Source organism: Ostrea edulis, chromosome 1 (assembly GCF_947568905.1).
Source record: "Ostrea edulis chromosome 1, xbOstEdul1.1, whole genome shotgun sequence".
Lineage (NCBI taxonomy): Eukaryota > Metazoa > Mollusca > Bivalvia > Ostreida > Ostreidae > Ostrea > Ostrea edulis.
Window position 1 is genome coordinate 28,483,345 of NC_079164.1, and position 14,119 is coordinate 28,497,463.

Below are 14,119 nucleotides of genomic sequence, written 5' to 3' on the forward strand. Positions count from 1 at the left end.
TGGAACTACTTTGTATTATGTGTATGAATCATGTGGTGGAGATTTGATATAAACATGGAATCAAAAGTAAGAGGGCAAGGCTGTAAAAAGTACGATGAAACTTGTAAAATAAAAGAAAAACAGCTAAATGGTAAAAATGTACTTAACAAAGTGCAAAAATGAAAAGAGCCTGACATATCACCTGTTGCCAGAACTTTCAAAGGGAAAGGAAACGAGAAAGAAGTCTGTTTATATCATGTGATTAAATTGTCATGTGATTCCAAGCGTTGACAGAGGTGTAAGTGAAGCTAGTGTAATACGCCCTCTGGTGAGAGAATGCTGTATGGATACCAGCTTTGCCTTGTTCTTGTACAATGGTCATTTTGTTTACACAGAATTATTAGAGTACTGCAATGAACAATTGCTTGTGAATATAACTCGTCATCAATGTGTTTATGTTCACAAATCACAAAGTTGGTATACAATATAGTTTTTCTGATACACCAACCTGGTTCAACTGGCCTTTGGTAAGTTGGTAAAATTGGTTGAGGGACAAACCAGACTGGTTCACTCGGTGGAAGCGGGTAGCAGTCATTCTGTTCCATCACATCCTCTAGAGTATGTGGTTCCTTGGTAATTGGTGTGATTAGATCATTCAGAAAAGCCCTGTAGTAACAGAGAGAAAGGGAATATTATAAACACTCCATATTAAAATCTATCTTCAATTCCATGGACAGGTTTCCATACATGTAATTTCATGAAGAATGAGAATCTAGTGTATCAACTCACAGAGGCCAAGCACATTTGTAACAGGGATAATAAATAACAATATCAGCATTTTTTCCCATTTATAACTGGTACTGATAAACTGTACCATTCCCAATGTCAAATACTATAACTTTTGAAGCTGAATAATGCCCTGTAACAAACTGCTAAGTCTTCAAAATTTGAGGCTCATAATTCGCCTTGTATGACTCGTAAACGTTTCTTCACGTAAGAGTTTCTTCACTTCCTCCTAAATAGAAACTACAGGTCAATAGAATGGTGCTTTTTTTTGTAAACTTGTAAACAATTTAATGAATATTTGTTTATATTCTTATTTATTCTAGTGTTAATTTTAAAACATATGCCATATTTTGACATGAAAGAAAATTCCCAATTTGTTCTACTTTGATGCCATTCTCCCCCAATTGAATGGGTATCAATACCATTTCCATAAGGTAGGGGGGTGGGGGTGGGAATGCTGCATATACAAAGATGTTTGCATTGACACCTGGTTACAAAACCGGCTACGTCCTTATGTATTAACTGTACATGTGTGTCATATCACAGATCTTGCAGTCATTCTGCACAGTCATGTTTACCTCAGATCTTTGGAGCACCTGTCGTCTGAGTTGGAGAAGAATTTGGCAATTTCTTTGTTAATGTCTGGATAAGACTCCGTGTGTTCTCGATGGAAATAAAAAGCATTGTCCTTCTGCACACATTTCTCCTTCCTCAGGACAATGACATCAGGGCTGTGTTTTAATGAATACTTCACCTCCAGGGTTCTTACCTGAAATGGAAAAAGAACAGTTGCATTTATATGTACATGTTTAAACGATAATGCATATTTTGATTAAAAACAGCTAGTTCTCGGGTTCTACTTTACGAATCCTTACATTTCATTTTTCAACAACGCAGTATTAAGTCTTCCCCGGAAGACATGTGTCGCCTGCTAGTTCATTCTATATGTAATATATCACGTATAATGTTGAAAAAGTAAATTATTGAAATGGTTTTTGTCACTAAACAGGAAGTTGATAAGCGACAGATTCGAAAATGTCTTACACAATACAGTTGGCCACACTGATGCTCTGTGCCAAATATCAGGGAGTTGCCCCATGTGGTTCTTGAGAAAACTGTGACAGAAATTTTTTGGCTGTAAAAAATTCTAAGTCCCGGCAAACAGGAAGTTGATAAGCGACAGATTCGAAAATGTCTTACACAATACAGTTGGCCACAGTGATGCTCTGTGCCAAATATCAGGAAGTTACCCCATGTGGTTCTTGAGAAAACTGTGACAGAATTTTTTTTGCTGTAAAAAATTCTAAGTCCCGGCAAACAGGAAGTTGATAAGCGACAGATTCGAAAATGTCTTACACAATACAGTTGGCCACACTGATGCTCTGTGCCAAATATCAGGGAGTTGCCCCATGTGGTTCTTGAGAAAACTGTGACAGAAATTTTTTGTGACGACGACGACGCCAGACGCCGCCGCCAGACGACGATGCAGGACGACAGATAGTGATCCCTATGTGTCGCCACTGCGTAACGCAGGCGACACAAAAATTGAAGATAACAATATGAGCTCGTTAAACCTAGCCTAGTCCAGTTCAAGGAATACAAAGTGTTTATCTTATTCACGTAGATTTCAAAAGGGTAATACAGTAAGACACGTTTATAACAAAGTGCTGGGGTGAACAATTTTGATTTGTTATAAACTTATTTGCTAAATCCAATAAGTTCATAATACATTTTAAAACAAGATGTACTGTGAGCAATGCTCACTAAGAATACCCCCCGCTTACCCCAATCTCCCAAAGGGTGTTGTTAATAGGTATAAATTACCTCTTTCCTGAGTGTAAAAATATGGTATGCATTTGTAGAAGAAAATGGAAGATATAGTCCGAACACAAATCCATGGCATAAACCTATAATTTTGACCTTGAGATCAAAGGTCAAGGTCATAAAGAGGTCATGAATGTACATGACACATAGTCTCATGGTGATACACCCATGTCTTATGGTATGACTATGTCAAAACCCTATAATCAATTTTGACCTTGAGGTCAAAGTTCAAGGTCATATACAGGTCATGAAGGTACTCGACACATCATCTCATGGTGATACATTCATGTGTCAAATATGATATGCCTATGTCAAAGAACAAAGAAGTCATGGCCCGGACATGAATCCATTGTAAAAACCTTTAATTTTGACCTTGAGTTCAAGGTCATATGGAGGTCATGAAGGTACATGACACATCGTCTCCTGGTGATACACTCATGTGTCAAATATGGTATGCCTATGTCAAAGAACAAAGAAGTTATGGCCCGGACACGAATCTGCACAGACAGACAGACGGACGGACGGACAGACGGACAGACAGACAGAGTGATTCCTATATACCCCCCAGAACTTCGTTCGGGGGGTATAACTACAGGGAATGATTAATTGATTTCGCTGTAAGTGTGAATTCATTATAGTATGCTCACTGTAACCATGATTTACTGTATTATGACTGAGCTTAAAGGTCTGGATTGACTGGCAGATCAAAATCAATATGCCCTCTGATTTATCATCTTATGGTATAACATCCCCCCAAGTGTATGGTTAGTACTTTCCTGTTAACATTCCCCGTTCCCTGATAGAAACATTAGGAGTCCACCTTGATAAATTTATTTAGGGGATATCTATTTTCTCATTTGTTATTTGAGACCATTAATGCTGATTTAACAGTGACAAACTGAGTTTTACCAGCAACGTGTCACAAACTGAGTTTAATCGGCAACGTGTCACAAACTGAGTTTAATCGGCAACGTGTCACAAACTGAGTTTAATCGGCAACGTGTCACAAACTGAGTTTTACAGGCAACGTGTCACAAACTGAGTTTTACAGGCAACGTGTCACAAACTGAGTTTAACCAGCAACGTGTCACAAACTGAGTTTAACCGGCAACGTGTCACAAACTGAGTTTAACCAGCAATGTGTCACAAACTGAGTTTAACCGGCAACATGTCACAAACTGAGTTTTACCAGCAACGTGTCACAAACTGAGTTTTACAGGCAATGTGTCACAAACTGAGTTTAACCGGCAACATGTCACAAACTGCATTTTACAGGCAACATGTCACAAACTGAGTTTTACAGGCAACGTGTCACAATCTGAGTTTTACCAGCAACGTGTCACAAACTGAGTTTTACAGGCAGCGTGTCACAAACTGAATTTTATGTCACAATGGAAAGCTTTTCATCTTGTTAATGTTCATTTAATAGTCTCAAACATCAGTACATTAGGCAATCAAAAAGTAGATTATAGAAAACAGTTACACAAGCATTCAGAATACTTGTGAAAAGACGTATTTTTATCATGACATATCCTTCCAATAACATACCTTGAAGAACTGCAATGATGCCAGTCGCTGTGGGAAGTTCTGGTTCTGAAGGTCCTGGTAATTGTCAGGCTGAAACTTATAGATGTATCTCTGTAACAAAGGCACTGTTACATGCATGTATAACTGCAGGTCTGGGCAGGGCTCAAACATCTCAGAAATTTCCCGAACATCTACACATTCTGATAGCTTCTTCACAGAACAGAGTTCATAGAATGGCAAAAGTTTTTCTCCCAAGTTTCGGTCTGTAGATAACAAAATAAAATGTTATAAAGCAAACTCTTTGTACTAAAAAAAAAGGGATCACCTTACTATATCTTAAAAGCAAGAATTTTATGGCAATCAAGATGCAGCATTCTGTAGAATTACAACAGACGTGAGGAGAGATGTGTCAAGTTTTGATGCATGCAACACTGAATGGATGCAGCAAATTACAAATATAATTACAAACGTCAACAAAAGAGACATTCCCCACACAAGACTGTTAAAGCCTTAAATTTGATTCTGAATACTGATGTTTCTTTTGCCTCAATCAGTTTGCTAAGGATAGGTTATATTTACAGTAAATTTAAATTTTAGCCCACAGTGAAATAACAACATGAGTATTGCAAACAATTTTGATGACAAAATTTCAGTGTAATATTTGTATCCATGAGACAAGAGGCCCAAAGGCCTTAACAGTCACCTGAGTACTAGTGAAAAAGTTCACTACTCCCAAGGGCTTGAAAAATTTCCTGTTCTGAATATCTAAGGGCTGTTTCAGAAATGATCAAATGGGGGGGTCGGGCGGCAAATGATATTTTTTTGTGTGGGTGGTCGTATTTTTTCATATTTTAATTGGTCCGTGGTTGGACTGTTAAAAAAATATTTATTATGGGTAATGGGTAGTTTCTATTGTTTTATTTTGTGCCACGTGGGTGTTGAGTTTTCAGAATATTTTTATTGTCGCTCTTGTCGTGTTGGTTACAAAACGTCGGAGGGAAAATTGAAAACGTGCTTTCGAAATCGGAAATCGGAAGTAACATAGAACTATTCGAGTTGTCGCTCTTTGCAGCGCATAACTTTCCATTACGGCACTCTTCAAATTAGAGGCGCGTTTAGTAGGGTCCCTTTGGACGTGATGGCGGCGAACTCTGTTCTGTAGATTATTACAGTTTACAGTGCATCGATTTTGGGAATATTTTGAAACCAATAGGTATTCCATTTTCTAATAAAAATAGGCAAACCTTAGTTGATTTATACGAGGGTACCGATGCGTTATATTTATCAGTCGGTGTGATGGTGATATAGAGGCCTCCAGGCGCGGGCTCCATTAGAAGACGAACGATTCGTGGAAAAACATATCCATACCCATTTCATGATAATAGCATCGTTTGGACTCCCAATCTTTCCAACATTCCCGCCATAGATGCCTATGATTGTTGATGTGACATCGTTTCTTCAGAACTACTGTGATACAATGTCGCACAGGCATTACCGCGTCGTTGACTAGAATGTTTGTCCCGAAAACCTCGCGAGATTTGTACCGTTTTCATTTTTAAAAATATTTTTGTGGTGGGTCTGGTTAGTTTTTTTTTTTTATTAGATGGGTCATTGTAAAATGAGTTTATTAATTTGATGGGTCATGGGGTAATTTTTTATTTTTTTTTATGGGTGCTTGGTATATACAAAAGGTGCCTCCCGACCCCCCATGTATTTATTTCTGGAATAGCCCTAAGCAAAAATGTTCAGCAACAGTATAAAACAAGATGTGTTCTTAAAACTTCAATGCCCTCAAAAGTGCATACATTGATGAAAGGCTTTACAAAATATAATAGGTGTATAAACATTAAAACCTTAATTGATATTACTAATTTGGACCCATCCTAGAGTCAAAACCCTGGGTTGTGAAATTTACCATTTTTTTTGTACATCCTTTTCTGCTATTCCTAAGTATGCATTTAGATTTTATACAGTAAACTTACACATAAATACTATATACTAAGTTTGACCCCACCCTGGGGTCAGAACCCCTACCCCAGAGATCATCAAATTTACAATTTTGGTAAAGGACTACCTGCTCTTTCTAAATATCCATTTAGTTTCAATTTAATATCAATAGCACTAAAGAAGATGTAATTTAAGTGTTTTACACATAAAGGCTATATAGTGAGTTTGGCCCCACCCTGGGGTCAGAACGCCTAACCCGGGGATCATGAAATTTACAATATTGGTAGAGGACTTCCTGCACTACATCAGAATATTTTTGAAAATTGGTCACTTTTGGCCCTACCCCTAGGGCCCCAGGGGTGCAGGAGTCCGTCCTGAAATTTACAATTTGTGTCCCCTTGCTTCACACCAAATTTGAAAACAATTGGAATAGTAGTTATGAAGAAGTTAAAAATGTTCAATTTGTAACGCATGACAACAGATGACAACGAACTGACCTAAAAATGTACAGGAAACAATTCGACCTACTTTTAGCCCTAAAGTAAGTCAAGGTGTACCAATTAAGCTGAAATGCAAGCTGAACTTGTATTTCTCAATGAGAAAGCTTGTGACTAAATTTCGGGGCAATATCTATATCCACAACAAAAAAAGTCCAGAAAACTATTTAACCAACTTTTAGCTGTAAAGTAGGTCATGATGCACAAATCCAGCTGGAATACAAACTCACACTGCTTGAGGGAGAAATTGTGACCAAATTTCAATGCTTTACATGTATCCATTACGGGAAAAAGTCCAGAAAACATGACCTCAGATGGATGGCCAGCCAACCAGACACACACACAGTGTCATAACAAACTGTAATACATCCCATCTCATGACGGGTGTATAAAAATCAAAATGCAGCAAAAAATAAGGCTGTTATACAGTATGCAGTTTGGTTTCAAACAATTTCAAGCTTGCTGCATTTGTTATACAGAAACCAAAAACCTGTCTATTCATAGCAAAAATTGAATTGACCTTGAATTTTGTAATCACTACGATGAAAGGGATTTGAATATCATTTGCATATTGTGCTTTCAATCCAACATAAGGTATCAATACCAATCATCATCCAGACCAAAATTGTTAATGGTAAACATTCAGCAAAATAATGGCAAATTTGTGTTGCACACACTTTGCAACAATTAAAAAATAACTTGCAATTGTGCTTCACAGACTCTGTGACAATTAAAAAATAAACTAGCCTAAAACTGCTTTTCCTCCACGTCTGGGCTGTGGAGTTTTATCCTCCATGATAACAAAGTTGATGTGGTCTTTCTTCTCAAACATTTTCTCTAGTTCCCTGTTGTCTGCTATCATGGGGTTCTCCTCCACCCCCACCCATTTATTGTTGGTTGTGGCAAGAATCTTCTGTCCTTCAAGTTTCCTGCAGAACAAATTTTCCTGCATTCATATCTTCAGCATCATGGTAAAACAACATTATGAACATCATCTAATGGGTGAGGAATTGCTGTACCCCAATACTAGAGGTAAGCCAACAAATCAAGTTAAAGAAAAGGCAGCCGAAATGAAAGTTCCTAACTTTCTAAGCACATAATACATGTACACGTAGTAGCAAATTAATGCACTGACCACATACAAAAGTAATGATACATGTACAACCAAATCAAATAATTTCCTTTTATTTTTTTATGCATTCACTTTGGTTACAGATTGCAACAAGAATTTCTTCCTGAAAATAAGTCCCTCATTTTTTAAAAATTATTATTATTAAGTTAGAAGTCACAGCTTTCCTGTAGGATTTACAATGTCAACAATAACTATGTAACACAAAATGGAAGCTACAGCATGCACTTACTTTCTCAGTCCTACTCTCTGTATCTCGAGGACATTCTGCTTCGTTTGATAAGGCATCGCTTGGGATTCCTCTGGTTTTAGTTTCCCCCCAATGGTAGCATACAACTGTAGAGCATCGGATAAGACTGATTTATCAGACAGACTGAGAACTTGTCCCATCAAAACGAGTAACTCGCAATACTCCAATATACTGGGTTCTATGGAGATTTTCCCAGCATTCACAAACATTACTTTGAGATCAAGCATTTGTCCATAAGTGTCAAAAAGAAGAGCATTCTTAGCTAGCTCTAAATGGTAATCTTCAATGATGTTGCTGTGCTTCAATATCAATCCAGTAGGATCTGACCACCACACCTCTTTGTTGGTTAGCATTCTACCAGCTACTAGACTGTTCAATGACCTCAGGTTCACAGAACCAGATTCGATCCTTACTGGCAAGGGTTTACCTGGCACAAAGATGACTGGGTGGTTTTGGAAGAGTTCCGTGGTTTCTACTGGAGGAAGTTGGCCATTAAGCCAGTGATATACATTAAAGATGTGTTTTTGAGTGGTGACAAATATTTTGGGCATTTGCTCCGACTCTCTGTTGCCCCACTCGATCAAGCATTTCTTTAAATCCTGAAGTCCTACATGATGTTTAATTCCTAAAAACTGTCCAAATGAACTTCCAGGTGGCATCTGAATGCCTAGATAAAGCACAGAGTGTGACATTAGGTCCATTATCTTTTGCAGAGGAGCATACAAACAAGATGGCTGCATCATCAATACCTTCTCCGTCACAGATATCATCTCATTCTGCACACTTACACATGTCTGTAATCCTGGCAACCAACTGGAGGTTTTCAGAAGTATGCTGAAGGATGTCTCCACATCTTGACAACGTCCTCCTGATTTGTTGTACAGGCAAGTGGAGGTGTATTTTGAGAAGTGTCTATCCCACTTCTCTGCCAGAAGGACAAAGAGGATTCTCATCTGCTGGGAATATGAGGATGGTTGGCCATTGTTTTGGATCAGTTCTCTCAGCTCTGTGGAGGACCAGTCTTCAATGTAACTTCCCTCTTGAATGGCACCAAGTATTTCACACAGTGGAGCCCAAGGAGTTGAATTCTTGGTAAAACAAGAATAAATCTATTAGTACACTAATACAACTACACATTGGAATGACTTGAGCAGCAATTTGCAGCCTACTTACAATGTTTTCTGCTGAGATCTCCATCCTCATCTGTTTTACTTCTACAAAATCAGTCACTCCAATCTTGGTGAAAAAAATCCGCCATTTCTGGATTTCAACAGGGTTTCGTTTGTTCTGGAGATAAATTGAATCCAGCAAAATCCAGTCGTATCCTACAATGAGACTTTCTTGTGAATTGTGTACATCCTTTTAACTTTTTTAAAATTGTATTTTAAGTACATGTACATCAAAATGTATAAAATTTACTGTATATACTCGCATTTAAGTTGGTTTTTTTTTTTTTGGGGGGGGGGGGGGGGAGTATAATTTGGACTCTGAAGTCTATGTCCTACTTATACGAGCATAATTTTTTTCTTGCCACACAACTTAGTAATTGTGTGTTTTTAATGCATCAATGTCAGTTTAATCAGTAACAAAGCGCTACGAGTGATCACTGAAATGAAATAACAATCCCAAATACGTATCACTGCAATGTTAGTAGTGGATATATATTCAATTGATAATTTTTACATTTTGATTAGAGTCAACATACATCATTTTTAAGCGAACATGAAAGAACATCAGTATTCTATATTTCAATAATCATTGGATGGAACTAATGCACTAGATATTCTCTACATATCACATGTTTTTCTTACAATTAAAGGGGAGACAGCTGGGAGATGGATTCCCAATATTATTATGATTAAGCTACTATATAGTGGTTAATTGATTATCTAATTATTTGCCCACACTTTACTGGAAGGATGGCTTGGGTATCGAGCATGCTCTAATATAACAGCAAGTGCCCCTGATATTAAATAGCTTAGACAGTGAGCATCTTGTAACTGAATTTTCATTTCAGATATTCGGTTTTATGTGGTAAAATTATAGGTCCAATCACTATGCCAAAGAGACCAAAAAAAATGAAACAAAATAGACTGTAAAATTATTTTCAAACTCCAAATAAAGTTATTGGTAATACGTTATACAGATCAAAATCAATGATCAGAAAATATATACCGGTAGATGTACATAAAAAAAACCTCTTCCTAGAAAATAGGTATCGAGTTGACTGGAAATCTTATTCAATCGGACTTACAACTATAAAAGGGTCAATGTAAAATTCCTAAAAATTTCTCTGAAAATGGGTCCCCGACTTACATGTAAATCAACTTGTATGCAAGTATTTACATAATCATAACATTGAAAAGTATGTTAACATGACATTGTAGAGATATCAATTCAAAAATTGTAGATCCTTTACGTAAAACATCAGTAATTTTTCTACACTTGAGTCTCATTTGATTAGTTCAAACACAAGAAATATCAGGAATGTGTATAAGAAATCCCCTCCCCCTTTTATCCTGTACCTGGTAACTCAGCCTGTAGATTGATGGCATTTTTGTAATCTGGTGGGAAATGTACGGGGACCTGGGAGGGATTCTGTAGACCTTTGTTGGTTTTCAATATGGCTGACTTTCCCAGCTCCTCCATATTGATGAGTGATGGATCAAGGTCTGTCTGTTCCTTTATGTACACTATATAACTGATTAAAATATTCTCCTTCTTATCCTGAAAAAGTAACACAACTGACTGCTCAGAACCATACATACAGTAAAACAATGGTTACAGCAAACACAATTACAACAAGAGCTCCGCAAGGTGAGGCATACCCCCTTACAATGAGTGTCTACAAGCTTTTTCTATGAAGTCCCATAATGACCTTGACCTTTTAATCCTAAATTCAATAGGGTATTTATCATTAACAAAGCTACCTTTTCATCCTAAACTCAATAGGGTTCTTCTTATCTTATAACAAAGCCACAAGTGAAATATCAAATCAATCGAGCAACAAATGAGGCCTATAGAGTGTCTACAAGCTTTTTCTACAAAGTCTTGTTATGACCTTAAACTTTGACCCAAAAATGAATAGTGTTCTTTTTATCTTGATCACAAAGCTACCTGTGAAGTATCAAATGAATCGAGCAACACTCACATACTTACTCACCCTCACACAAACAGTCCCGTTACTCTATTCCCTCTCACAATGAATTGCGAGGGACAATAAATTCATGCAAAGTGATTTTCATTTCATATTGTTTTAAAACATATTATGAACTAATTGGATATAACAAATTACTTTGGTGATGATTCAAAATTATTCATCCCCGGCACTCTGCTGTAAGCTTGTTCTACTGTACACAGTCTCAGTGAGTCTGTAGCTAGTGTACAACAACTCAAGGTTAAAGGTTAGCAAACTTGACAATCCCCAAACTTTAAGACTCATGGTCACCTTCTGACTGCTTGTGTAAGACCACAAACAAAATCTGACATAAACAAATAGTATACAAGCCTACATTTACAAGTTCCCAGAAATAGTACACAAAACACGGACCTTCCACGAGTCGGACTGGAGAGTAGGAATGATGTGGTGACAGATGACCTCGCGAGGAGAAAGATGACACACTCCAATCTTCTGTAACAACTTCTGGACCTGCGAGTTCACCTCATTGTCAGTAGTAGAAACCAGAAGTGGGTGGACTGTGTTCAAATCCTGCTGTAGCACTGTCATAGGGTCTGTGCCAAGAATATCAATAAGTTGATGTTAGAAAATACTTTACATAAATTCATGTTTTACCTGCACTATAATCAAAATCTAGTACCCCCTTTTCTACTAACCTGAAAAAAGCTCTGACCCATAAAATTTCATTGCCATTTCTCTCCACAAAGTTATTTCCCAAATTTTGTTTGTGTGAGTTGACTCAAATTGAAGAGTGTGCTCATTATAGTGTATGTAACTTGTGCTTTAAATGATCACCGAGCACCATGATCTTATATTTTTTGCCCCACAATGACATTTTTATAAACAATATAGGTTTTATTAACATGCAGTTGGAATTGCCTCAAGTTATATGTACAAGTAATACACTGTGTAATAAATATAAATGTATTAATGATAACAAAAACAATGCCTTGCTTCTTACTACTAATCAACAGTGACCTTGACCTGTAACCTTTTGAATCAGAATCAAAAAGCATAAGTGCGAGACTGATATGGTGAAACAGTGTCCATAACATATGCTATATACACCCACACATGCATACAAGGGCAAACCATGTGTATTTCATTCCTGCATTTTGTTTCAAAGGGGAAATGACGAACATTTAATTTTTTTCACTACAAAATGTAAACACATAGCATATTTCTTCTTACCATTATAACTAAACCCAGTGTTTTCAGACAGAGGGAAAAAGATGGTGCTGTTGTTTGTAGACTGTCTCTGATAAGTTGCCAATGGAATGATCTTCATGGCCTTCAGTTTGTCGTAAATGGACTGGTTGTCTGAAAACTCATCCAGACTTCTGTACACACAGGCCATCCACTTAGCAGTCACAAGGATATCATTATCTGTTCATCAGAGATAAAAAGGAGATCTAGGGTGCTTTGTATTTATGTTAAATTGTTAAAAACTTGGCAATGCTTACTTTTATCATCAAATCGATCCTCTGTATTAGAAACATGATTTCTATTCTGAGCTTAGCTGATGCTGTCAATGCCAGTTTTACCAGGTAAATGGAAAATACCCTTAGTGTTTTCATGTCTTTGTATGAATTTTCAAACTAACTTTGACATTTTCAAAGGTGTGAGTGTTGCTTTCCTCACATGCATCAGAGACAAAAGAATTTACCCTAATATTGCTGTATTTTGGACATGATGTATCAATAGCTATCGTGTATCACAACAAGTGGGAATAAATTTGTGGGTGGATGTCAGAAAGCAATCTCTTCTGCATAGGTGACAACATTTATGAAACATTCTTTTTCCCCGAAATAGTAAAATCTCTGTACCTTTGTTTTCATTTTCAGGGCTGGATGACCACTGCTGCAGTAAGGATTTCCCAATCAGAAGCAGGTGCTCTGTATTCAAAGCTTCTATACCCAGACTTTGGGTCAGGGTAGAATTTAACATGGATGCCACGTCACGGTGGAGATAGAAAAGATTAAGAGTCTCCTTCAGAAGGTCAGAGGTCACAACCTCCAGGATTCGCGGGTCCTTCACTATAACTGTCTGGGATGGAATTTTCCATGAACACTGGCCTGTTAATAAACAAATGAACTAAACATGATAAGGACTCTATTTACCCACCATAATTGACTTTCATGCTTTTCTTTCAAAAATGATTTATGCTCTCGAGCTCTGCAAGAATTCCTATTAAGCAACTCAATTGTTATTCTCAATTTGATTAAAATGACATTAAACAGGAATTACAGTGTCAAAAACATGATGGTTTGCTGCAATGTTTGGTATTTTGACATGAAAATTTTTCAGTTTTTCTTCTGTAAAACAGAGAGGGCAGGCTTAGACCAACTTCATATTATACATATATTTATCTTTTCAGTACACATGTATGATCATGGTAAAATTTTGCATTCCAAAGCTGTGCTTCATGTTTTCTGCAAGAAAGACTTTGACTAACTAGAAACGTTTCAAAAATATGTATGCCCCATGATGCAAAATTGAAAAGGGTTATATGCATCATTTAATTGATAGTCTTTCACTATACCTCCATAAAAACTCTTCCAAATCAGCACAAGGAAAGTGTAAACATATGTATTTATTAACAATGAATATGTAACCTTGTGACCTCAAAAGCAATAGGGATCATCTACTCTTTGGGTAAAATCAGTGTACCAAGTTTGATATCTGTCGGGAAAGAATTCTCAAGATGGAGCAGACAATACTATGTCCAGTTTGACCCTTGACTTTGTAACCCCAAAACCAACAGGGGTGGAGTTATCTACTCTTTTGGATGTACATGTACCATGTATTAAGTTTGGTGTCAATCGAGCAAATGGTTCTAAAAATATAGATGAGACAATATATTACTATATCCAGTTTGACCCTTGACCTTTAGATAATCTACTTCTTATAATGTACCTAGCTGATGTATGTCAAGGAAAGGGTTCTAGAGATATTGAGCGGACAATATAGAGAAGATTTTTTTTTAATTTTTAAATTTTGGA

The 14,119-nt window shown here is 37.0% G+C and overlaps 1 protein-coding gene across 1 annotated transcript in view; it reads right to left on the minus strand.

Annotated features, from left to right (window-relative positions):
- LOC125663892 (uncharacterized) overlaps positions 1 to 14,119 on the minus strand; it is a 63,512-nt gene that overhangs the window by 6,126 nt on the left and 43,267 nt on the right. Inside the window, exons 22-31 of the mRNA XM_056160321.1 lie at positions 12,944 to 13,192; positions 12,309 to 12,503; positions 11,490 to 11,671; positions 10,465 to 10,666; positions 9,113 to 9,264; positions 7,922 to 9,027; positions 7,308 to 7,489; positions 4,138 to 4,379; positions 1,344 to 1,534; positions 488 to 645 (exon numbers count right to left, since the gene is read on the minus strand). Of these exons, the coding sequence (XP_056016296.1) occupies positions 488 to 645; positions 1,344 to 1,534; positions 4,138 to 4,379; positions 7,308 to 7,489; positions 7,922 to 9,027; positions 9,113 to 9,264; positions 10,465 to 10,666; positions 11,490 to 11,671; positions 12,309 to 12,503; positions 12,944 to 13,192 (2,859 nt within the window). The remainder of the gene's footprint in view (positions 1 to 487; positions 646 to 1,343; positions 1,535 to 4,137; positions 4,380 to 7,307; positions 7,490 to 7,921; positions 9,028 to 9,112; positions 9,265 to 10,464; positions 10,667 to 11,489; positions 11,672 to 12,308; positions 12,504 to 12,943; positions 13,193 to 14,119) is intronic.